The sequence below is a fragment of the Procambarus clarkii genome, chromosome 82, assembly GCF_040958095.1.
Source record: "Procambarus clarkii isolate CNS0578487 chromosome 82, FALCON_Pclarkii_2.0, whole genome shotgun sequence".
In the NCBI taxonomy this organism is placed as follows: domain Eukaryota; kingdom Metazoa; phylum Arthropoda; class Malacostraca; order Decapoda; family Cambaridae; genus Procambarus; species Procambarus clarkii.
Genome location: NC_091231.1, coordinates 17,502,558 through 17,530,162, shown reverse-complemented (window position 1 = coordinate 17,530,162; position 27,605 = coordinate 17,502,558). Strand labels below are relative to the sequence as shown.

Below are 27,605 nucleotides of genomic sequence, written 5' to 3'. Positions count from 1 at the left end.
ATATATATATATATATATATATATATATATATATATATATATATATATATATATATATATATATATATTTATATATATGTATATATATATATATATATATATATATATATATATATATATATATATATATATATATATATATATATATTTATATATATGTATATATATATATATATATATATATATATATATATATATATATATATATATATATATATATATATATATATATATATATATTATTATAGTCTGTGGGTTGGTGGTGTTGTCGTCGTTGATCCTTCTCTACGGACAACCCAACCAACAACTCGGTAGAGTGCTTATACCTCACTAGGAGATCACCCTTGGCACTTCTGGCTCTTGGAGAGGGGCTCAACGTCACATGTTTAGGGGATGCAGCTCCAACACTTAGCCTCGTTGTCACGTGCACACACCCACTCGAGCCGCTGTGACTCCCCACTCTCTCCTTATGAGATATGATCTCCTCAATCCCCTATGACTTACTAGTATTACCTCCTACCCTGTCCACAGCAGTGGTTCTTGGTTCTTTCTCTCTCTCTCTCTTCTTCTGTACTATTTCATGGGAAGCCTCACTAGGACAAGGGCAAACACCAGCAAATTGGAATACATTTACTGGACAAAGCACATACACAATACATACACACATATAATAATAATGAATCCTATACTCTATACTATTACAATCAGGTTGCACTCCAACACCATCAGAACTCTATTATCAGTTTACCAAGTGGTATCCTATCTCCTGATTCACCACCTGATACTATCAACCTCCTCAAGTTGATCAAGTCTACATACACTGTTGCACCATCAGCAAGAGAATATATATATGTATCTATAAATGTGTACAAAGAAAATCAGCATTTGAATGCAATAACATATCAGTATAAATGTTCATTGATACACAACAATGATTAATCGATCACCCTATCAGTCCTAGAACACATACATCTGTAGGTAATCCAGCCTACGACTGTGACTCTAAACTTCAGTATAAAACCCTCCTTGACATAAGAATGCAAACAGTCACTCACCTCTCGCTGCGTCTTGCACTCTAATGACAACCAAACACTATCAACACCCTATAAGTGATCCACCAGAACTTCCCCTTCCACCTCTGGAAGTTCACTACCCTGATCTCTTCAGGCTCTTCCGGGCTTCACTACCAGGATCCTCTGCAGCTCCTCCAGGCTGCTACCATGAAGTTTCCTTGAACAACTACGGTGCTTCCCCACCTCTACAGAAGCACGTGACACTCCTCTTCACTGCTGCTTCTCCTCACAGCTCGAGGTCCTCTGCTCCACTACCTTGGAGTCTCATCAATTACTTCATCTGTGCTGGCTTCGAAGTCCTCAGCAACTTCTTCCCCAAAGGACAAACCTGCAACCCATCGACACTCCAATAAAATGTTCCCCTTTAACACATAAACAAAAATAACCACACAATATGCTTGCCTCAAACCTCTATCTGTCCTCTACATACAGTGAGAGTGGACTCCCCCGTTTTGGGCGGGTCCATACTCCACCTCGCCCGGCGGCGGTCCTCACTCACTCCGCCTCCAACCCGTTCTCGCAAATTTAATAAGTCAATATTGACTTATTATATATGTGCATAGGTGACATACTTAACATAATAGATACCCTTAAAAAGATTCATAGAAAACACCGACCTTACCTAACCTTGTTAGTATCTTAAGATAAGCATCTTATTGCTTCGTAATTACAATTATTACCTAACCTATAATAGGTATAGGTTAAGTAATAATTGTAATTACGAAGCAATAAGATGCTTATCTTAAGATACTAACAAGGTTAGGTAAGGTCGGTGTTTTCTATGAATCGTTTTAAGGGTATCTATTATGTTTAGTATATCACCTATGCACGTAGTTAATAAGTCAATATTGACTTTACGAATTTGCGAGAACGGGTTGCCGCCTCACTCACTCAGGCCTTCGCCGTCGGGAGCTCTCAGTCACCTGCCAGCGCTCAGAGAGGATGGACGTCGCTCCGTGTTCCTCCCTCTCCTCTCTCTTATTTCAGGCCTTCTGCCTTATTAAAACATGTCTAACTTATAAATAAACGTCGCTACTGTCGCTGGGCACACGACCAACTACAAGCAATCACTATGAACTGGCGTATATCGTGCTTACCACAGATTATCTGGTCGAGGGCGCTATCCCTCTGACGAGGCTTGGTCAGGGCTCTTCCACGGCCCACAATAATGCCTCTGGGCGATTTAATAAACACTTCGTCGACCAGGACTTGAGACCACAACGTTCCCAGCTCGGTTCCACAGCTGGCACGTCTACACACTTCTTTTCTCTTCGAGATATATCACTAGGGGTTCCCTTCTGGCGGGAGCTCGAACAGAGCGCGGCTTTCCCCTGCGATGTCTGGCACTCAAGTGAGGTCAAAGCCCCTCCAGAAGCGAGCCTCACACCTCCAGCAAAATGTCCACATCTCCTAGCCAGTCATTTATGTATTTCCTTACTTACTGGCCATAATCTTAAATTCTTATATATATCCAACCAGCCATTTTACATATGGGTTATCACCTCAATATTTGCTAGACCTTCTAATCAGGTCAGGCTTGATGAATAACTCTCAAAGAGGGAGACTCGTTTTTCCTGCAGGCTGAGATCATAACAATATATATATATATATATATATATATATATATATATATATATATATATATATATATATATATATATATATATATATATATATATATATATTATTAAATATGACCGAAAAAGTAAGATTAATAATTCTAACACAAATTTTCTCAATCTTTCGTACATTACGCTTCACTGTTGGAGGTAAATCAAAAATCACTTCTCCAAAATTCATTTTTATTTCTAGTCTGACGCGACACGGGCGCGTTTCGTAAAACTTATTACATTTTCAAAGACTTCACAAATACACAACTGATTAGAACTTACGTCTCTCTGATATTATATCTACATTTGAGTGAGGTGGGAAGGGTGATGTGGCATTAACACAAGACAGAACAGGAGGGGATATTAATAGGGTATTAAAAGTATCAACACAAGACAGAACAGAAACAATGGGTATTGAATAGAAGTGTTTGTAGAAAGCCTATTGATTTTGATTTTTGATTTTGATATCCTCTGATTTTTGTCTGTAGATTTTTGTCCTACAGACAAAAATCAGAGGATACAACTGACGATTTACTATAAAACCAGAAAAACGGCCAGCCTACTCATGAGAAACTCTCCAGACACAAAACAGAACGCTTTAAAAGAGACTAACGTCGTCTATGCCTTCAAATGCCCACTTGGGGACTGTAAGCTCCAAAAAACCCAGTATATAGGCAAGACAACAACATCTCTTTCTAGGCGTTTAACAATGCATAAGCAACAGGGCTCCATTAAGGAACATATAATCTCTTCCCATAACCAAACCATCGCCAGAGAAATCCTAGTAAACAACACAGAAATCATCGATAGATACAGCGATAGCAGGCGGCTTGACGTTTGCGAGGCACTACACATCAAGAAGTCAACACCAGCAATCAACAGCCAATTATTGCACAACTATATTCTACCCACCTCAAGACTCCGCTCCAATATAGAAGCATCAAGAAATATGGACCAATAGGCTTTCTACAAACACTTCTATTCAATACCCAATGTTTCTGTTCTGTCTTGTGTTGATACTTTTAATACCCTATTAATATCCCCTCCTGTTCTGTCTTGTGTTAATGCCACATCACCCTTCCCACCTCACTCAAATGTAGATATAATATCAGAGAGACGTAAGTTCTAATCAGTTGTGTATTTGTGAAGTCTTTGAAAATGTAATAAGTTTTACGAAACGCGCCCGTGTCGCGTCAGACTAGAAATAAAAATGAATTTTGGAGAAGTGATTTTTGATTTACCTCCAACAGTGAAGCGTAATGTACGAAAGATTGAGAAAATTCGTGTTAGAATTATTAATCTTACTTTTTCGGTCATATTTAATAATATATGTCTACAGGAAAGACTGCTACCAAAATATACTAATATATATATATATATATATATATATATATATATATATATATATATATATATATATAAATATATATATATATATATATATATATATATATATATATAAATATATATATATATATATATATATATATATATATATATATATATATATATATATATATATATATATATATATATATATATATATATATATATATTTATCTTCCCACTGTTAACAAAAACTATGGATGTTCGTGTTTGCTATTTACTGAGATAAGAATAATAAAAAAATTATCAGCTAGGGAAGAAAGGTAAATGACAACTCTCTCTCTCAACTGTGTATATAATGTATATCGCCTCTACCTCGTGTTTAATATCTGACGAGATGTATTCTAGGTATATGCTTCATAAGCTATCGGGTCTTATAGAATGCAAAGTAGGAGATTATCTGGGGGGAGCCGAGTTTAAATCGGGAGATTGTATAGTGTATGATCTTCCTTAAATTCATGCTCCTTCTGGAGGAATGCCTTAGGAGATCTGGGAAAGGTACCCATATACAAGCCTACGGCGTGTGATTCAACCATTAAGTAACTATGTGATGGTGAGTGATCGCATCAAAGTAGGAGGAGCCGTCTTTTCTCCTTCTCCTTCACCAGAAACACAACCACACGTTACAGCTATTGTGACACAATAAAGTGCAGGACCACCGATAGAAAATATTGCTGATAACAAAATCCTATTGGAGCAATGTGCTGAGGAGGATGCTGATTGTATAATAGGGGGACTCCCCAATGATACTATGATCACGAGACTTTACGGTCTTGGGATCAGCTGTGGTGAGGGGAGGAATCAAGATGAAAAGTGTGAATGGCAGGTGAACTACTACCCAGCTCTGTCTCACTTAGCCCAAGTGTTAAAAAAAATAGAAACAAACTCATATTAGTTGAAAAAATGTAGAGCAAGAAATAGTTATGATAAGTTTGGATGGTTATCTTGAGATGATTTCGGGGCTTTTTTTTTTTTTTGTGTCCCCACGGCCCGGTCCTCGACCAGGCCTCCACCCCCAAGAAGCAGCCCGTGACAGCTGACTAACACCCAGGTACCTATTTTACTGCTAGGTAACAGGGGCATAGGGTGAAAGAAACTCTGCCCATTTTTTCTCGCCGGCGCCCGGGATCGAACCCGGGACCACAGGATCACTAGTCCAGTTTGCTGTCCGCTCGGCCGACCGGCTCCCGGGTGAATAAAACATATACCTACATTATGTTATTGAATAAAAGTATTAAAAGTGGTGAATATTATATTTTCATTGTCCCGCTATGATAACAATAGTCTCTGTTTTTTGCTGACCTAATGAGGGGTAACCACTGGAGAGGCGAGCTGTCATCTCACGAGAGAGAGAGAGTGGATGTCCGGACGAGGCTCGCTAACAGGTGGCAAATGACACACAGTGCTAAATGGCTCAAGGTTGGGCTGGGTTCATATTCTAATTCAGTTGTACATAAGCCGATATTTATGATTTCAGGGTGAAAGACTAAGCGCAATGATAAACTGACTCATTTTTTAAAAATCATGTTGAGACTAGCAAATTAAAGCCGACTATTTCACTATTGTCTCAGCTGGAGAGATGCTAAAAAATTAACACACAAGAAAATGATTCCCACATTCAGTAAACACTTACTGACTTGACTGAGTTAGACAACAATATATAGACAGGCTTGATGATAGTATTATTTTCTTTTTAAAGATGTAAAACTTTAAACTAAACTAGAAAATGATTACCACAATCAGTAAACACTTACTGACATGGCTGGCTGACTGACTGAGTCAACATATAGACGGGCTTGATCTTATTATTATTACTTTAAAGATGTAAAACTTTAAACTACAATAGAAAATGATTACCACATTCATTAAACGCTTACTGACTTGACTGACTGACTGACTGACTGAAACACCATATAGATAGGCTTGATGATCGTATTAATTTTACTTCAGAGATAAAAAATGTACACACAGCAAATGATTCACACATTCAGTAAACACTTACTGACTTGACTGAGTGAGACAACAACATATAGACGGCATTAATGATAATATTATTTTTTTTTAAGATGCAAAACTTGAAACTAAACTAGAAAATGATTACCACATTCAGTAAACGCATACTGATTTGACTGACTTGACCGACTGACTGAGACACCATAGACAGGTTTAATTTAAATGATATTTGGACGAAGACGGACTAGCAGGTTTACTGTAAATGGTATTTGGATGAATAAAGTATTATTATAAGAAGATTGAATACTGTCTTACGACGAGGTTCGATACTCTTAAAAGTAATTTGGGGAAAGGACGACGTTTGCACATTTTTTATATATTATTATTATTATTATTGTTGTAAATGTCTTAAAGTTTAATAAAGAATAAAATTATATATAAAGGGTTTACGTCCTTAACTACTTATTTCTGTTTTGAATACAGAGCCATGCATGTATGTGCCAAACCCTCTGGGTGACAAGGGGCCGCAGGAACAGCTATGGTCGGAGTGTTGTGGTCATTTACCTCAGTCACACGGCAGACATCAAAGAGGTGACCCCGCTCGAGGCGTGTGACGTGTGACACACCAATGAGGCGTGTGACATGGGAGGGGGGGGGCCATGTGGAAGTTATGTGAAGGCTGAAGGAGCAGGATGGGATGAAGAGAGAGGGGTGGACTGACGAGGACTCACTCCTTGTTTATCAAAGTATTATATCCCCTCGCTCACTCCTCGTCTACCTCAGTCAGTCACAGCTCACCGATCAAACAGCTACCTCGCCCAAACGCTCGTTCCACACACTCATGTGGTATGTAGCAGTCACCCTCATGCCTATGCGGCTTAACACGCTCCATGTGATAGCTATGCGCCACTCCTTACCGGTCTAGGCTGAAGGGAAAGGGGAGGGTGGGGTGAGGAGGCCCACCCTATGTTTACAAAAATAATATGGGTCATTGCCTCACAGTTCATTCGCCGGTGAGACCTCCTACCGTGAACATACATGTATTGACATGAAACTAATGGCACCTCTTACACCTGCTGATGAACACATCGGATGCTGACACCACAGGCGGAGAATTGGTAAGAATGTTTTACGTTTTTGGTAAAATATATATACACTTCACTACACCATCTGGAACTTCCTACCATCTGGAATTTCCACCATCTGGAAATGAGAGCTACGCTATCAGTCAAAGCTCCCGGCTGACAGGCCGTCTTTACTCCCCTCGCCTCCCCCTCCCTCTCCTGCGTCACATGCCCTTGCCTAACCGTTCGCTTAAAAAAAATCGATCTCCTGGCTCGTCCCTCCATGGGAGGGGCCCCACTCTCCACCCCTACATACATTTATTTATATATATATTTTTCCACATGCTTAACTCTTTGTTACATATTCATTCATTTTCATCTTACAACTACCCAACATGCACACATGGCCATATACTTACACTTCTACCCCAGCGAAACACAACCCTCTCATGAGACACTCACCCGGCGTGCCCAGCCACTCTCCGCGACACACATGGGGGGTCTCGTAGCCTGGTGGATAGCGCGCAGGACTCGTAATTCTGTGGCGCGGGTTCGATTCCCGCACGAGGCAGAAACAAATGGGCAAAGTTTCTTTCACCCTAAGTGCCCCTGTTACCTAGCAGTGAATAGGTACCTGGGAGTTAGTCAGCTGTCACGGGCTGCTTCCTGGGGTGTGTGTGTGTGTGTGTGTGGTGTGGAAAAAAAAAGTAGTTAGTAAACAGTTGATTGACAGTTGAGAGGCTGGCCGAAAGAGCAAAGCTCAACCCCCGCAAAAACACATCTAGTAAACACAACTACACCTCGACACCAACCACGCGCCCCCGGGGACCCCGCAGAATTCCCTGGAGACGTAGACCACGCATTTGCCTGTTTCAGGTGTGTGCAATTGCACACCTGCTGCAGGTGTAGCGCACGGTCTACGTCTATTTAACCTACACAGCGTCCATGATTCTTAATGCCATGGTCCGTGACTCGTAACGCCAGGGTCCGTGACTCGTAACGCCAGGGCCCGTGACTCGTAATGCCAGGGTTTGTGACTCGTAACATTTGGGCCCGTGACTCGTAACGCCAGGGCCCGTGACTCGTAATGCCAGGGTTTGTGACTCGTAACATTTGGGCCCGTGACTCGTAATGCCTGGGTCTGTTACTGGTAATGTCTGGGTCCATGACTGGTAGCCTCAGAGTACGTGACTTGTATCGCCTTTGTTCGTGACTCGTAACGCCAGGGTCCGTGACTCGTAACGCCAGGGTCCGTGACTCGTAACGCCAGGGTCCGTGACTCGTAACGCCAGGGTCCGTGACTCGTAACGCCAGGTTACGTGACTCGTAATGCCAGGGTATGTGATTCGTAACGCCAGGGTATGTGACTCGTAACGCCTGGGTCCGTGACTCGTAACGCCTGGGTGCGTGACTCGTAACGCCTGGGTCCGTGACTCGTAACGCCTCGGTACATGACTCGTAAGGCCAAGGTCTGGGACTCGTAACACTACGGTACGTGACTCATAACGCCAGGGTTCATGACTGGTTTCGCCTGGGTCCGTGACTTGTAACGTTTGTATCTTTGTGATGACTGATGTGGTATGTACAGTATTGTGTACAATGTACGGTACTGTACTCGCCCAGTTGTGCTTCTTTAGGTTGAGCTTCGGCTCTTTGGTCCTGCCTCTCAACTTGCGTGTTGGTTTCTGAGCCTATTGGGCTCTATCCTATCTACATATGAAATTTGTATGGAGTCTGCCTCCACCACTTCAGTTTCTAATGCATTCCATTTATTAACTACTCTGACACTAAACAAGTTCTCTCGAATGTCTCAATAGCTCATTTGGGTTCTCAATTTCCCCTTGTGTTTCTTGTGCGTCTTTTTCCTGTGTTAAATAACCTCTATTTATCTGCTAACAATTCCTCTGAGGATCTTGCAAATGGTGATCTTGTCTCCTCTAAGTCTTCTGTCTTCCAGGGATGTGAATTGATTTTCCTTAGTCTGTCCTCCTAGCTCGCACCCTTCAACTCTGGTATTAGTCTTGTTGCATACCTCTGAACCTTCTCAAATCTAGTCTTGTGCTTGATAAGATATGGACTCCAATGCTGGAGCTGCATACTCCAGGATTGATCTGACATATGTGGTATACAAGGTTCTGAATAATTCCTTACAGAAGTTTCTAAATGTCATTGTTATGATGGCCAACCTGGCATACAGTGCTTTTTTTTGCAGGGATATTCCCGAGCGGGCCCTAAGCCTCTGGCTGGCCCACTAAGTGTTGCTTGTTTCTGTTTTACTTGGGCGGAGTATGAGTATTTATGACTCGTATGGTCGCTTCAGTAAGATTTTGCCATATGTGTTTAACAACTTCTTCTGCTCTGTTGAACCTAAGTTGAAATCTTAATGGGTTTGTAACTGTGCACTGTGTTAGATAATGGTCCAGTGGTCTGTGGGCACTTCTCCAGTGTTGACATTTCCTTTCATCTTCCGGAACCTGTAAGCCTATTTCGCATGCACATGGGCATCCAAGCCTGATGCGATGTAGGTGTACTTCTGTTGTTCTACTGTTCCATTTCATTAAACTAAGTGGTTCGTAATTGGTTGAATTCTTGAACCAACCCGCAGATCCTGATGTTGCAACTGCTGTGTTGTGGTCACTGAACATCTTTTGTATTGCTCTGTTTCTAATTACTTTCTTAATCTGTGATAGACTCTGTGGTATGTAAATGTCTACATTTCTTCTCTTAGTTGCAAGTTTTGCAGCTTCGTCTGCAATGTCATTTCCTGTTATTCCCACATGACTTGGCACCCAGTTGATAAGTACCCTTCGGCCTTGTCGTTTGAGTGTTTGCATTAATGATATGACATTTGTGATCATATGTATGTTATCACATATGTGTTCTTGTTGCAATGTTTCAATGGCGGTTCTCGAATCTGTATGTATGATAACATGTTGTCGGTGTTCAGCAAGAGCATGTTCCAAAGCCTTTTGAATGGCTAACATCTCTGTTTGTAAAGTCTAAATATTTGAGAGCCTCCAACTATTTACAGAGTTTCCTGTTTTAACTGCAGCTCCGGTTTCTTGTCCCTGCTGGTCTACTCATCCATCTGTGAAGTAAGTAAAGCTCTCGGATGCCATGTTTGTTCCTATATGCATCTGTGCAATGTTACGTAGCAGATGAGGATATGTCTGGTTCTTTTTTCCTTCAATAACCATAATCTTAAAGTCTGCTGGCGGAGATTCCCAAGGGGCTTGCATTACAAAGTCTGCATGTATTTCGTCGACACCCTTCTCAGTGACTGTGTTTGTTATATCGAATGTATTGATGGTGTTTATCGCACAATGGGTCCACCTGTTGCTAATGAAGGCTCTTCTGTCCAGAGTTAGTGCTCCAGTGATTATATCTTTAAGTGAACTGATTCCAGGTCTAGTCAATATCTTGGTCACATATGGTGCTGATAATATGCTTTTGCTTTGGTCTTGACGGGTCAGGTCTGGCGTGATATTAACCCCCAGGTCTCTCACACTCTCCGATTCTTGACGAATTTCACCTACCAAATCGTACCTTGTATCTATGCCTCCTACTCCCTACACCTATCTTCATTACTTAACATATGCTCAGGTTAAACTCTAACAGCCATTTATGGAACCATTCCTTCACTTTATCCAGGTTATCTTGAAGCCACATGATTCCTCCTCTGTATTAATCCTTCTCATAATTTTGGCATCATCAGCAAACATTGAGAGGAATGAGTCTATACGCTCTGGAAGATAATTTCGGTATATCATAAATAAGGTAGGTCCAATTACAGATCTCCATGAGACTTTACTTATGACTTCACATCATTCTGAGGACTCAACCCCTCACTGTAACTCTCTGGTCGTAGAATTCTATTAAATCTTTGAGGCAAGATTTGCCATCCTTCAACCCATGTTGGTGGTGTGTCATGAAATCCCTTCTCCAGATGTGCTTCTAGGTTTTATCTCACGATCTTCTTCATCTGGCACGGTATACAAGTTAAGGACACTGGCCTGTAGTTCAGTGCCTCTTGCCTGTCTCCCTTTTTGTATACTGGGACTTCATTACCTGTCTTGCATATTTCTGGTAGGTCTCTCGTCTCCAGTGACTTACTGTTCACCATGGAGAGTGGCAAGCAAAAGGTTTCTGCACACTCTTTCAGTACCCATGGTGAGATTCCGTCCGATCCAGCAACCATTCTCATGTCCAGATCCAACAGATGCCTCTTAACCTCATTGTTATGGACTCGTCACCCTTGTCAGAGGGTAGAGTGGCAGTTCCAGCGCCATCTAAGAGTCTGCACCCGAACTCCCAGGGAATAGTACGTAATGTGGACAACGTCATCTGGTGGAGGATTATCAAATGGCTAAAGATTTCTGCCTCGGTCAGCCAGAGGGGTCGATGTGAGTGACCTCTGGTGAGGTGACGCATCAAGACCAGCGCCACCTAGTGGGTGCTATAGAGCACAATGTCAACTCCCCAGTGAGTTAGTGGTAATTCCTAGTTTCGCCAGTACCGGCTAGGTCATTGATGACGTTTTTGTGTCCACAGAGGTGACGTCTGGGGGCAGCGGTACTGGAGACGGCAGTTCGTCTTGGGCAGTCCACAGTCACCAAACAGGGTCCTGGAAACGACCAAGGAAGCTGCCGCCGATGAAGCAGTGTGGTAGCTGCAAGTGCTTAAGTGTTGAAAAGGATCGGCGTACCTTTGGGACTGGCTTAGGGGAGAGACTGACGACAGGGAGGTGCCTGTTGAGTAGCGCAGCTAGCTGGTCGCTAGAGACTGCTGCCAGGGGATCGCTACCCCTGTATTGGTTTGTGACCCCGCTCAGCGCGTGGCTGAGGTACTCTGCCAGCGAGTAGCTGGAGAGCGGTCGTGGGGGTACAGGCACCTCATGACACTGTCAGTGGGCTGGCCCACGTATAGGTGAACTTGCCAGTGTTATTTCCAGTAAGGTTGGATACGCTACTGGACAGTGAAGAAATACTGGGAATTGATGAACTCTGCACGTGAACACGTTTGATATCCTGAGCGAAAGGATTGTACATAGGTGTAATAATAGCCTATCTGTTCTTTATATATTATTTATGGTGACGGTGTACATATATATACTTAACGGTGGTGGAAAGATATTTAATACATTGACAAAAGAAACGGTGTTTTGTCCATCCCCTCTTTTTTTATGCACTACATAGCCACTTTCTTGAGAGCATACTACCGACTTGGGGTCGGATACTATCATTTTGGTTCTACCATCAAAGAATCCGGTTGCGACCCATAGTGGCCTTATCTTTGGTAATTTCGAACCTTTCTAAAGCTGCCTGGTTTACTGACACCTATCCTAGTTCAGAACTTCCCCTCGTTCTATTGTGAAGACCTTTTGGAATCTCCTGTTGAGTTCTTCACACACCTCTATCATTCTCTGTATAACTGTCCTAACCTGTTCTTTTACGGGTTTCTCCTCCTGATTTGACTTTGGAGCAGTTTTGGTTCGGTATTGGCTTTATTTGCTATGTCATTTTCATACTGTCTCTTTGCTTCTCTTCTCGCACTGAGATACTCATTCCTGGTACTATGATATCTCTCTCTCTGCTCTCGTGTTCTGTTATTATAGTAGTTCCTCCAAACCTTTTTGTTTAGTTCCTTTGTTTCCATACACACCCTATGGTATACAAACATGCACATGATATTGTGTACCATGATCTGTACAGTACAGTGATTTGTACTGAACCGATTCCAAAGACCTTAGGGTTTGTAAGAAGGGGTATGGAAGGCTAGGGCGAGGATGCAGGGAACCTGAGCAGGTAACAAGATAAAAGTCGGAGGAGGGGAGATACAGCTCGGGGGCCCAGCCATCGTGGGTCTGAACTTGACACTGGTATTGTGGGGTGATCCTTGTTGTCCATATGCATCCATTCGCGTCGCACAGGGGATCGGTTCATGAACCTCTGATGATTATAGTGTTCTCTAATTGTGCCTATGGCACCCCTGCTCTTCACTGGTTCTATTCTGCATTTTCTTCCATATCGTTCATTCTAGTATTTTATTATACTGTGTAAAGATGGGACCTGGTCCTCCAGTATTTTCCACGTGATTATTATTTGATATCTCTATCGTCTTCTTTCCAGTGAGTACATTTGGAGAGCTTTGAGACGATCCCAATAATTTAGGTACTCTATCGTGTCTATATATGCCATATATGTTCTCTGTATCCCCTCTATTTCACCAGTCTATCCCGCTTTGAAGGGGAACGTGAGTACCGAGCAGTACTCAAGATGGTACAGCAGAAGTGATTTGAATAGTACAACCATTGTGATGGGATTCCTGGATTTGGAAGTTCCCGTAATCCATCCTATCATTTTTTTTCTGGTTGGTAAAATATATGCTTGGTTATGCTCCCTAAACGTTAGGTCATAAACTACATTATTCCCAGATTCTTTACATGCTACTTTCAAAACTATGGGCAGATTTGATTGTGCTTTATACCCTGTATTTTGTTTAAGGTCCTCATTTTTACAGTACCCGAGTACCTAAAATTAGTAACTGTTAAACATCATGTTATTTTCTGCTGCAGAAAATACTCCGAAACTCACTGCCCAGTTGAAAACTTTATTAATATCAGCTTGTAGTTTTTCAATGTCTTCATCAGAGGTAATTTTCATGCTGATTTTTGTGTCTTATGCAAAGGATGATATGAAAGCTGTGACTTCGTATCTATATCTGATATGTGAATCTGGAAAAGCAGCGATGCAAAGACTGTACCCTGAGGAACAAAACTTTTTAACTGTGCTTGGACTCTATTTTATTTGGTGGACTGGTACTCCTTGTGTTCTGTTCAACTGAAAATTGAGAATCCACTGTCCTACTTTACCCGTTATTCCCATTGACCTCAATGTGTGTGGTATCAATCCATTGTCACATTTATCGAATGTCTTTGCTAAGTCCGTGCATACCACATTTGCAAGAAGTTTTTCTTCTAATGCCTCAGTGACTTTGTCGCAGCTGTCAAGTAGCTGTGAGAGGCACGATCTTCCTGCAATAAATCCATGTTAGCCTAGGTTGTGAAGGTCATTGGTCTCCATGAAACTGATCACCCTCTCAAATACTTTTATTATGTGGAACGTTAGTGCAACTGGTCTATAATTCTTAGCCAATGCTTTGCTCCCTCCCTTGTGTAGAGGAGCTATGTCTGCTGATTGACGGGCATCTAGTTTCTCCCGCCAGTCCAAACTCTTCCTCCCCACTATACTGAGTACCAGTGCTACTGGCAATTTGAATTTCTTTATATATATTGAATTCCATGTGTCTGGACCCGGGGCTGAGTGCATGGATATGTTGTTAATTTCTCTTTCTGCATTAATTTCTGCAACGCTCGTTTTGATATCAGTTATATTTACAGGGATTCGAATATCACGCATAAAGTTGTCCAGATATTCAAATTTCCTGTTTATTGTAGTGCTAAACATGTCCTCATACGACTATTTAAGAGTTTTACTAATTTCTTTGTCATCCTCAGTGTATGACTCTTCACTCGAATAGGTACAATATTGGAAGTTGCTTTTGCTTTATTGATTTCAGATATATGATGAATTATTTTGGGTTTTCTATATTTCTTGTTGTGCTTTCTGTTCTAGTTGCATTTCCTCAATCTGATATGACTGCTACAGTCTCGGCTCGATATTTTTAATCTCTCTGATTAAATTATATTTTCTCTGTGGAGATGTCGTGACTGCTTAAGCAGACACGACTTTGTTCTGTTAAAACAATTTCCCATTGAATGTTTGTAAGTTCCCTGTTGATTTTCTCCCAGGTCTATTCTTTTATTATTATGATTGAATTTACTGAATAATTCCTCTCGCTTGATCATTGTTTTAGGTCTATTCTGGGTACTGATGTTAGTTTGCACTTCATTGAGCTAGTGATCTGAGTAAGTAGTATATCTGAGATCGAAATGTCGCTGATTGTCTTAATTGTTTATGAAGACCAGATCTAGAATATTTTCGTTCCTAGTTGGCTCTGTTATCTGCTGGTTGATTGAAAATTTGTCACATAATCTAAACAGTTCTATAATCTCTGGTTGGTTATGTCCAGATTGATTAACTGGAAAAAAAATATTGTCTGCTATTCTCCATCTTAGACTAGGTCGGTTGAAGTTACGTATTAAGATATCAGGTATTGAGTTTGCCAAATTATCGAGGCTACTCTATATTGGGTTTATCTGTTTTGTGAATTCCTCAGCCGTTGAATCTGGCGGTCTGTATATTAGAATAATAACTAAGTTTATTTTCTCTATTTTTACTCCCACTACTTCTACCACCACATTTGTAGAGTACAGGAACTCCGAGCATACAAGGTCTTCCCTAATATACAGACCTACTGCACCATGTGACCTATTTACCCTATCAAAGTTTTTATATTTTCATTTTTCCAATGGTGTAGGAGATGAAATTTATTTTCATTATATACTATATTATTTTCTATGGCCCATTGAAACACCTGATTTACATCAGTTTGGAGGCTTGCTGTGTCTTCTGTGTTGTCTACCTCATAAAAATCCTAGTCATCTGCAAATTATAATACGGTACTAAAGTTTGTGTCCTAGTCTATGTCCGATATGAGAATGAGAAAGAGTTCTGGAAGAAACACAGTATCTTGGGGACTGAGCTCTTCACGGTTGATGGTCCGGATTTTACTTTGTTGATTATTACACTCATTGGGCTCTGTTAGGAAATTACAAATCCATCTTCCTATTTTTCTGGTGATTCCTCTGGAACGCATTTTGTGCGCACTAACACCATGATCACATTTACCGAAAGTTTTTTGCGAAATCTGCGAATATTACGTTAGTGTTTTGTTTGTCTTCCATGGCTTCTAATGTCTTGCCATAGTGGTCCAACAATTGTGATGGGTAAGAGCTCCTATTCTGAAACCGTGTTTTCCAGGGTTATGTAGACGTTTTGGCTGCATGTGTTTTGTGATCTTTCTTCTTGTCACCCTTTCAAGTATTTTTATAACGTGTGATGTTAGTGTTTCTATCGGCCTATAGCACCACCTCCTTCCAGAAGTGTTGCTATTTCTGCTGTTTTTAATGTCAGTGCATAGTGTCTACATCATAGTCTATAGAGAGCAGAGACTGCCTATGGCGAAATATGATTTGATGTTGGTATCATATTCATAAAGAATTCGTTTGATTTATCAATCTTCAGTGTGTTTAAGAACTTAATGAAAACGGAATCGTACTGTAGCTTCCTATTTCTGTCATTTCTGTGTTGTCATCTGTGAAAGTTCCATCTCCATTGCGCAGGCGCCCACTACCAGATGTAGTTTTTGTTCTAGAGTTTGCATATGAGAAAATGTATTTCTGATGTCTCTCTCTCTCTCTCTCTCTCTCTCTCTCTCTCTCTCTCTCTCTCTCTCTCTCTCTCTCTCTCTCTCTCTCTCTCTCTCTCTCTCTCTCTCTCTCTCTCTCTCTCTCTCTCTGTCTCTCTCTCTCTCTCTCTCTCTTGCTAATGACCTTTTGCTTTGTCTGCCTCTCCTGGGTTTTTCTTATAGCTTTAGTTTCAATTATTTGTATTTCTCCACATAGCCATTTTTCTCGTTCTTGAGATTGGGTGAGGCGTTGAAGTTGTTTTGATATTCGTGTTCTTCGTCTAAAGGGAATGTCATTCTCGCTCCAGTTTTTATCTCTTCCTTCTTCTTAAAGGTATGTGGCTTGAGCATAGCTGTAGTGCCACTTAATTTATTTTCTCGAGGCACAGGGTACCTTAACTTGAGGGTTACCTTGAGATGGTTTCAGAGCTTAGCGTACCCGCTGTCCGGTCCTCGGCCAGGCCTCCTCGTTGCTAGACTGGTTAACCAGGATGTTGGATGCAGCTGCTCGCAGCCTGACATGTGAGTCACAGCCTGGTTAATCAGGTATCCTTTGGAGGTGCTTATCAAGTTCTCTATTAAACACTGCGAGGGGACGCCAGTTATGCCCCTTATGTGTAGTGGAAGCATGTTGAATGGTCTCGGGCCTCTGATGTTGATAGGGTTTTCTCTCCTTTTGCACCACTGCTTCTCAACGTGGGTATTCTGCACATCCTGGCATGCCTTCTGATCTTATGTGATGTTATATCTGTGTGCAGGTTTGGGACCACCCCCTCTACTATTTTCCACGTGTAAATTATTATTTATCTCTCCCGCCTGAGCTCAAGATAATACAGGTTTAAGCATTTAATCGGTACCAGTAGTTTAAATGTTTCACTCAGTGTATTCTAGCAGTTAAAGGATAACTACAAGCTCTCTAGGTCAGCAATTTCTCCAGCTTTGAATTGGGCTGTCATTGTGCAACTGTATTCCACTCTAGAGAGCACTAGCGTCTTGCAAAGTATCATCATCGGTATAGCATCTCTTGTTTGAAAGGTTCTTGTTATCCAACCTGACATTTTTCTTGCAGTTGTGACAGCTACTTTATTGTGTTCTTTAAAGGTAAGGTCTTCCGACACGAGTACACCCAAATCCTTTACTTTGAGTTTTCGTTCAATATACAACCTGACCATAGCCCATAGAATGACCTGATTTACATCTGATTGAAGATTTGCCGTGTCCTCCATGTTGTCTACTCTCATAAAAATCCTAGTGTCATCTGCAAAGGAAGATACAATACTATAGGTTGTGTCCTTGTCTATGTCCGATATATGAGGATGAAAGAAAGTACTGGAGCAAGCACAGTACCCTGAAGGACTGAGCTCTTCGCAGTTGATGGATCGGATTTTATTTTGTTGACTATTACACATTGGTTTCTATTAGTCAGGAAATTGTAGATCCATCTGCCTATTTTTCCGGTAATTCCTTTTGAACGCATTTTGTGTGCAATAACACTATGGTCATATTTGTCGAAGGCCTTTCCAAAAATCTGTGTATAATACATCAGTGTTTCGTTTGTCTCTCATGGCATCTAATGCCATGTCATTGTGGTCCAGCAACTGTGATAGGCAAGAGCGCCCTGTTTTAAAAACACGTTGTCCAGGGTTATGGAGATGCTGGGATTCCATGTATTTTGTGATCTTCTTATCATAAAAATCTTTGAAAGAGAGCTATGTGATATTTGTGCTATCAGTCTGTAATGTTTTGCCTCTGCCTCTTTCCTCCTTTATGAAGTGGTGCTATTTTGCTGTTTTTTTTATGTCAGGGATAACGCCAGTATTTAGGCTCTGTCTCCAAAGAATGTGAAGGGCCTGCGACAGGTGTCGGAAATTCCGACACCAATACACCAAACTTCCAATACAACATGCAGATAATATTGCTGCTCTTTTTGTAGTAACACAAATTAAACAAATTATCTCGGTTACTCCTCAATGAAAACTATAATTGTGGAATTTTCACCAAGAAAATGAGGATATAATTGCCATGTCACTAAGACTAAATTCACCAGCTAATAATATTGCGAAATCATCTTAAAACAGCAGTCTGTGGAACAAAATAGATAAAAAAAAGTATTCTCCATGACTGGATCTAATTAAATTACAAATAAAAACAAGGTCTCCTTCCCATTGTCGATAAATGGCAGAAAATGGAACTGAGACTTGAGGCTTCCCTTGAACGGGGAGGGAGGGGGAGCAGCCATTGATATTAAGAAGACTTCTCGTGAGGACACGAACTACGTAGTGCTGCCAATACTCGAAATTAACTGGTTATCTGGAGTCCATCTGCCACAGCAACCTCACAAATTATGGGGAGTACCTTATATCCAGCTTGAACTAATTCTCTGTATTACCAGGCCTGTTAGTATTAGCTAATGTCAACCTGGTTATGAGGCACGACAACACCCAAAAAATGGGTAAGCATCTAATATTAATTTAATCGTAATCGGTGTCATGTCATATTTGTGATAAGGATGTTGTTGCATTTTTGACGACGTATTATTCGAGCATGTAACTTGTGACGACCCGAGACAATATCAACAAATTACCTGGTTCCACGAGGCACTCTGCAACACCATTATAGACTGGTCTAATACAGGTTCAGCTTATGTTACATGGACGTGTCTATTGTTCTTTAACCAGACCACCTTCTACAAAAAGCTAAGCTGTTCCACAATTATTTATCACTAACTAACCAATATTAATGAATTTGATCCAATTGATTCATTTTAATTCAGCTGTTATTAAATAACCCCCAGGTTGTGGTGGGAAGTTCCAAGCAGGACAACTATGAATATACAGTTCACTTTAATTAGCAAATAAATCATTAATAATTAAATTAGAAATAATTAAAGAAAATAATTAATAAAACATTAAATAAATTCCCCCTCAGAGGTTTTCTCCACAACAGGTTTAGTCTTGCATTTTGTAGCCGTTGTGTCCAGCTTATATCTGTCATGTCTTGCTTTATTGGTTCTCAGTTAATCTCTTTATTATTAAAATTAAATGAAGGCCAGCAATAAAGTGGACTTTGTTTGATTTCCATGTTTTTATACCCTGAATCTTGGTAAGTATAAATGATGTTATCGTATTTGTTGAAGTGCTGGATGCTTTACTTGTTAAAATCTGGGGTTCTGGTAAAGGGGCGCACTGTGCTTGTGTCCTCTATAACATTTGAAAGAGTTGGTGGTAGAGTCTGGACATTTGTAGCCATTCTTCTCGTCCTCGTGCTAAAAAATATTCCTCGTATTTAGAGTTGTGGTTGTCTTCATAGTGGCCTTCTTTTGGGTTTATTCGCCTGGTTCCTCATAGATGAAAGGCTGGACAGTCTCTGTTGAAACATTCTTTATTGATAAAAGAGCTTTTACAAACCTCTGGGTGAAAGATTCTGCAGCTTTTTAAACATTTTCCAGTGTTAAGAATATTCCTACGCTTCCTAGGGTGCAGATGATGAGTTACAATAATGTGGCTCAAGATATAAGGACCAAACTACACACCAAAAGATGAAGAGAAGATGAGGTTTCGGTCGATCCTGGACCATAATTAAGTCACATACGACTTGATAGTGGTCCATGACGGACCGAAACGTCGTTGTTTCTTCATTTTTTGGTGTGTTTGGTAATTTTTTAGTGTGATCGTATTTGCATGTTTCATTCGCTCTTCTCAATATTCCATACATACTGTCACGTAATTTCCTTGCATAGCAGTGGTAAGCTGCCTCTTCCTCCTACCTTCAACGTCTTCATGCTACAGTACACCCTCTATGACAGCAAAACCAGACAGCAGCCCCAGACAGACGTCAGGATACACTCCACCCGGGTCACCCTACGAAGCCCTGTGAGCCCATGTCAGGTGTGATCGCCGGCGACCTGTTAATGCCCGCTAACTGCTTGTCATCCCACCGGCTCAATGTCAAGTGCACCTTGCCACCATACGTGACGTCACCTGCAGGCGTATATATATACCTGCCAGTGACCTGAAACTTACGGGCTCCCCATAGCCCGTGCTACAGGGACATTTCGTTCTGAGTAGCTAAATCTAAAACAACAACGACAGACCTGGAACGACAGACTAGAACGAGTTGGTGCTCCTGGGATCTACACTCAGCCTCCTTCACTCGCTGTGCTCCGGCTACGACACGTGACGGTGGTTGTGTGGACTTACTTTTTAGTAATTTAGTCACCAATATTTTTCTTGTTAGTAGAGTGAAATAAGCATGCATTTGAGTTTTTATTCATATTGTAATCGCCAAAGTAAAGTTTCAGGAAATACATGTTGTTTATTAATGTTAAAGTTTACAGTAAATTGTGGTATTTTTTTCCAGTCCATCCTCCGAATTGACAGTACAGTTTAATACTAAGTGTAATAAGTACATTTCCTTACTGTCATACATAGCACATAATTCCACTTATGGGCTGTTACATTTACCGCCCCATTTATTCTCCTCGTTTTCTGTTAAGACACTCAGAATTTTAGGATGAAGTTTTCAAATTTAATTTGCTATACACAAGTTTTAAATATCAGGAATTTCTCTTTCAGTTTTATTAAACAATAGAGATTTTATACAAAATTTTAAAATATCCTGAGTTACTTTACAATTTAATGAAATATTTTAGTTTTGTTTTATTAGTTGTATAAAACTATAATATCAATATAGCTATAGGTTAAGTACTAGTTGTAATTAAGAAGTAATAAAATGCTTATCTTCAAACACTAAGAAGGTTAGGTTAGGTCGTGGTTCTCTATTCAGCTTTTGAGGTAAACTCAAATATTCTCAATATATTTGACTACGGTTTAATACTAATTAAAAATAAGTACAATTCCTGACTGCTCTGCATAGTACATAATTACACTTACTTGTTCTGTTACATTTACCTCCCCATTTTTGGAGGACTGGCTGATTTTTTCACCTGTTTATTGTTAAATCCTTAGACCACTTTCACACTGCAAGGGCAAAGCAACATTTTTTTACATTTATTTTTTTTTTGTGAGTGATCGCAATTTGCCACCTGCACTCCTCATTCGTCAGTCACCCATCTCGCATCCATCTACGACTTGCTCTGGTCCAAGAGCAAGAGTCTCTAAAAAATGCATTAGTTATACCCGGAAATAATACCCGGGTCTCACAATTATCACTCCTCTGCCATCAGTCATCCATCTGCACTTTGTACTGGTCCAAGAGCTAATGCCACTAAAAAAAATACACATAATCACACATTAAATGTCTCCGTGGTGTAGTGGTAAGACACTCGCCTGGTGTTCCGAGAGCGTTATGTCATGGGTTCGTATCCTGGCCGGGGAGGATTTACTGGGCGCAATTCCTTAACTGTAGCCTCTGTTTAACGCAACAGTAAAATGTGTACTTGGATGTAACAACGATTCTTCGCGGCGGGGATCGTATTCCAGGGACCTGCCCGAAACGCTGCGCGTACTAGTGGCTGTACAAGAATGTAACAACTCTTGTATATATCTCAAAAAAAAAAAAAAATGGTTATAAGATAATTGGAAAACCATACCTGGGTCACACAATTATCACTCAACCATCAGTCACCCACCTCCCATCCTAGCACTGGTCCAAGAGCTATAGCCTCTAAAAAAAAATACATTAGTTACTCCTAAAATCTCACACAGAGAGTGGGAAGGGAATCAGGAAAACACCCCTGGGTTGCGCGATTAACCTCACCCGTCTGTCATCCATTTGTGGCTTACCTTCCCATTCACAGGAATTGAGCGCACAGTGGTAGTCACAAAACACACTTCTACGTTAATAAGCTGGCTACAGAAACACGTCACAATACATATACCCAATCTGAAGCATCGACAGGTTTTGGGTTCTTGTTTTGTGTGTTTATTTTTAAATGACCTGGCATTGAGCCCGACAACCCTGGCACCTGGCATTGAGCCCAATAATCCTGGCGTTGAGCCCGACAACCCTGGCACCTGGCATTGAGCCCAATAATCCTGGCGTTGAGCCCGACAACCCTGGCACCTGGCATTGAGCCCAATAATCCTGGCGTTGAGCCCGACAACCCTGGCACCTGGCATTGAGCCCAATAATCCTGGCGTTGAGCCCGACAACCCTGGCGTTGAGCCCAACAATGCTGGCGTTGAGCCCGACAACCCTGGCACCTGGCATTGAGCCCAATAATCCTGGCGTTGAGCCCGACAACCCTGGCGTTGAGTCCAACAATCCTGGAGTTGAGCCCGAGAACCCTGGCGTTGAGTCCAACAATGCTGGCGTTGAGCCCGACAACCCTGGCACCTGGCATTGAGCCCAATAATCCTGGCGTTGAGCCCGACAACCCTGGCACCTGGCATTGAGCCCAATAATCCTGGCGTTGAGCCCGACAACCCTGGCGTTGAGCCCGACAACCCTGGCGTTGAGCCCGACAACCCTGGCGTTGAGCCCGACAACCCTGGCACCTGGCATTGAGCCCAATAATCCTGGCGTTGAGCCCGACAACCCTGGCGTTGAGCCCGACAATCCTGGCATTGAGCCCGACAACCCAGACTGGATGTTACAAATAATATGACTGAAACCTTTTGAAGTGTCTGAGCATGCATTTAGAAGGGCTTCTCTATTCTCTATAGGAGTTATTATTTTCCAAATTTGCCATCATCTCCTGGAAGGTGGTACTATCTTTATCACAAACCCAGTACACAGTGACTTCTCAGTCCAATTTTCCTTGCATTACTGGTCATGTTGGCACATTTTCTGTGTGTGGCTGCGGAGCACAGTTGGCACTGAAAACTCTCCTGATGAGTGTTAACCTACGTATATGAGTAAGGCTCGTGCTTCCGTTAGTTATTTTATAATCAGATTAGCCCTATTATTTTTAATAATAATAATGATATCTACGAATTGCAAATAAACAACTGTTTTAAAAATGGAACCACCAGTATACTCGATGATAGGTATACAAAGAGAAACAATATATATCCATAGTTAATAATAAGGCCCCACTAGTAAAATGATAATTAAATTCCACTATGCTGATGAGAATTGACAAATATAAAAATATTGTGAAAAAAACTGATATAATGAATACTTATAATAAACCCAGTAGTTATTATAAACCAGATTTAATTACCAACACGTAAGCATTTAATTTAATTACCAACACGTAAGTATTTAATTTAATTACCAACACAAATAATATACCAATGACAAAAGACTTAACCCAGGAAAATACGACCAATCAATACCAATCACACATAGCAACTTACACATACACACACACACACACACACACACACACACACACACACACACACACACACACACACACACACACACACACACACACACACATACACACACACACACACGCGTGACTCGCTCTCAATAGCCAAATACGCGTGACAAGAAATCTTAACAGACACACTTACATATGGCGATAATCACTCCCAAACACATATAAACTTAGGTATGTAATATCTTATACATTCTGGGAACACTACTCAAATAACTGTGCTTCACAGAAGGAAATAATGATAAATGGGATGCAATGTAAAATTGGAAACAGTGGGACCAACCACCACACGTGAAAAAAATCCCTTGTCCAATACCTTTCCACTGAACACACGCCTGCACATGACCCCCTCTCATACAATATAATACAACAGGGTAAATACAATAGCATAACTGAACACACGTCATCAAGATGAAATAGAATTACATTATATTTATGTTAAGAAAAACATAGTTTTAATTCTAATCATATCTGACAAACTGAGGTGGGATAAGCATTTAATCATGCATACATTAACAATAGTGAGAATCGGGTAAATACCTCGTTTGTAACAATAATCTACATTCTTACGACATTCTGTGCAAACCTTTACGGTCGACATTTATTATTATTTTCTCGTGCTTGGAGGGGGTTTGTGAGGGCAGTGTAGTCACCAGTGTTGGTGTTAACGTTTGTAGTGAGCTTAGTGTGACTGTCCTATGTTTAGGGCTGGTTGTCCCCACTCAGCAGAACCTCTGGCTGTGGGTTGGTGACCTCACACGGTAGGTCACTTAGGTCACTATCAGCCTGAGACTTATTTCACTACCTGCCTTCGACTCGGGGTCACTACCTGCCTGCTACTCGGGGTCACTACCTGCCTTCGACTCGGGGTCACTACCTGCCTGCTACTCGGGGTCACTACCTGCCTGCTACTCGGGGTCACTACCTGCCTTCGACTCGGGGTCACTACCTGCCTGCTACTCGGGGTCACTACCTGCCTGCTACTCGGGGTCACTACCTGCCTGCTACTCGGGGTCACTACCTGCCTGCTACTCGGGGTCACTACCTGCCTGCTACTCGGGGTCACTACCTGCCTTCGACTCGGGGTCACTACCTGCCTGCTACTCGGGGTCACTACCTGCCTGCTACTCGGGGTCACTACCTGCCTTCGACTCGGGGTCACTACCTGCCTGCTACTCGGGGTCACTACCTGCCTGCTACTCGGGGTCACTACCTGCCTTCGACTCGGGGTCACTACCTGCCTGCTACTCGGGGTCACTACCTGCCTGCTACTCGGGGTCACTACCTGCCTGCTACTCGGGGTCACTACCTGCCTGCTACTCGGAGTCACTACCTGCCTGCTACTCGGGGTCACTACCTGCCTTCGACTCGGGGTCACTACCTGCCTGCTACTCGGGGTCACTACCTGCCTGCTACTCGGGGTCACTACCTGCCTTCGACTCGGGGTCACTACCTGCCTGCTACTCGGGGTCACTACCTGCCTTCGACTCAGGGTCACTACCTACCTGCGACTCGGGGTCACTACCTACCTGTGACTCGGGGTCACTACCTGCCTGCTACTCGGGGTCACTACCTTCCTTAGACTCGGGGTCACTACCTGCCTTCGACTCGGGGTCACTACCTGCCTTCGACTTGGGGTCACTACCTGCCTTCGACTTGGGGTCAGTACCTGCCTTCGACTTGGGGTCACTACCTGCCTGCTACTCGGGGTCACTACCTGCCTGCTACTCGGGGTCACTACCTGCCTTCGACTCAGGTCACTACCTACCTTAGACTCGGGGTCACAACCTGCCTTCGACTTGGGGTCACTACCTGCCTTCGACTTGGGGTCAGTACCTGCCTTCGACTTGGGGTCACTACCTGCCTGCTACTCGGGGTCACTACCTGCCTGCTACTCGGGGTCACTACCTGCCTTCGACTCAGGTCACTACCTACCTTAGACTCGGGGTCACAACCTGCCTTCGACTTGGGGTCACTACCTGCCTTCGACTTGGGGTCACTACCTGCCTGCTACTCGGGGTCACTACCTGCCTGCTACTCGGGGTCACTACCTGCCTTCGACTCGGGGTCACTACCTGCCTGCTACTCGGGGTCACTACCTGCCTGCTACTCGGGGTCACTACCTGCCTTCGACTCGGGGTCACTACCTGCCTGCTACTCGGGGTCACTACCTGCCTTCGACTCAGGGTCACTACCTTCCTTCGACTTGGGGTCACTACCTGCCTTCGACTCGGGGTCACTACCTACCTTCGACTCGGGGTCACTACCTGCCTGCTACTCGGGGTCACTACCTGCCTTCGACTCGGGGTCACTACCTGCCTGCTACTCGGGGTCACTACCTGCCTTCGACTCAGGGTCACTACCTTCCTTCGACTTGGGGTCACTACCTGCCTTCGACTCGGGGTCACTACCTACCTTCGACTCGGGGTCACTACCTGCCTTCGACTCGGGGTCACTACCTGCCTGCTACTCGGGGTCACTACCTGCCTGCTACTCGGTGTCACTACCTGCCTTCGACTCGGGGTCACTACCTGCCTGCTACTCGGGGTCACTACCTGCCTTCGACTCGGGGTCACTACCTGCCTGCTACTCGGGGTCACTACCTTCCTTAGACTCGGGGTCACTACCTGCCTTCGACTCGGGGTCACTACCTGCCTTCGACTCGGGGTCACTACCTGCCTTCGACTTGGGGTCACTACCTGCCTGTGACTTGGGGTCACTACCTGCCTGTGACTTGGGGTCACTACCTGCCTTCGACTCGGGGTCACTACCTGCCTTCGACTTGGGGTCACTACCTGCCTGTGACTTGGGGTCACTACCTGCCTGTGACTTGGGGTCACTACCTGCCTTCGACTCGGGGTCACTACCTGCCTTCGACTTGGGGTCAGTACCTGCCTTCGACTTGGGGTCACTACCTGCCTGTGACTTGGGGTCACTACCTGCCTGCTACTCGGGGTCACTACCTTCCTTAGACTCGGGGTCACTACCTGCCTTCGACTCGGGGTCAGTACCTGCCTTCGACTTGGGGTCACTACCTGCCTGTGACTTGGGGTCACTACCTGCCTGCGACTCAGGGTCACTACCTGCCTTCGACTCAGGGTCACTACCTGCCTGCGACACGGGGTCACTATCCTCTAACAGCGGTCACTTTTTCCATGAACATCTGCACTATTTCCTTCGAAAAACATTACTTTTAAGTATCCAACATAGTAGCATCCTGAATTCCATCTTCTAAACATTTAAAGTGTTGTGCGGGCTAAAAGGAAATTGTATGTGGTGAAAAACATAGTCAGATTGTTACCTTGTTAAAGAGTGAGGCTCCAGAAAGACTCTCCTGTATCCAAGTCCTTGTACAAAAACGTGGCAAAATATATTGAGGAATCCACGCTTTGCGTGATGTGTTCTCGTTGGGGACACATGGCTTGGAGGTATGAGTGTGATCCCAGATGTCGGTACTGTGGTAAGAAGCATGGCTAGGGTCAGGATTGAAAAAGGAAATTTATTCACTCCATCTTGCTGTAATTGTCAAGGTATACACAATGCTGGTTCGTTTCTCTCACATAAAGCTTTATTTGAGAGATTCCAAGCCGGCACACATTAGCAGGGTAAATGAAGCTCCGAAGGAAGGCAAGATCGTACAGAAGGAAGAAATAGTGTAAGAGACAATGATACCAACATTTGGGAGAAAAGAACGGCGACGATCAACCCTGGAAACACAAACCGTAACTGTCTCTATTTTCCGCTTGTTACAACTTGTAATAAAGTTGTTACATATTGGCTTAACGTGTTTATGACGTATTAGAACGTTGTTACAACTTGCTATATTGGTTGTTATAACTGGTTAAGAGGTGTTAAAACTTGT

General features: G+C 42.6%; 1 protein-coding gene across 1 annotated transcript; it reads left to right on the top strand.

Moving 5' to 3' along the window:
- The first annotated feature begins 11,207 nt into the window (after positions 1-11,207).
- On the top strand, positions 11,208-26,978 carry LOC138358180 (uncharacterized). Its single transcript, XM_069315683.1, has 3 exons — positions 11,208-11,256; positions 11,638-11,830; positions 25,667-26,978. The coding sequence occupies exons 1-3, from the start codon at positions 11,208-11,210 to the stop codon at positions 26,976-26,978; spliced, it is 1,554 nt and encodes a 517-aa protein (XP_069171784.1).
- Positions 26,979-27,605: the final 627 nt, after the last annotated feature.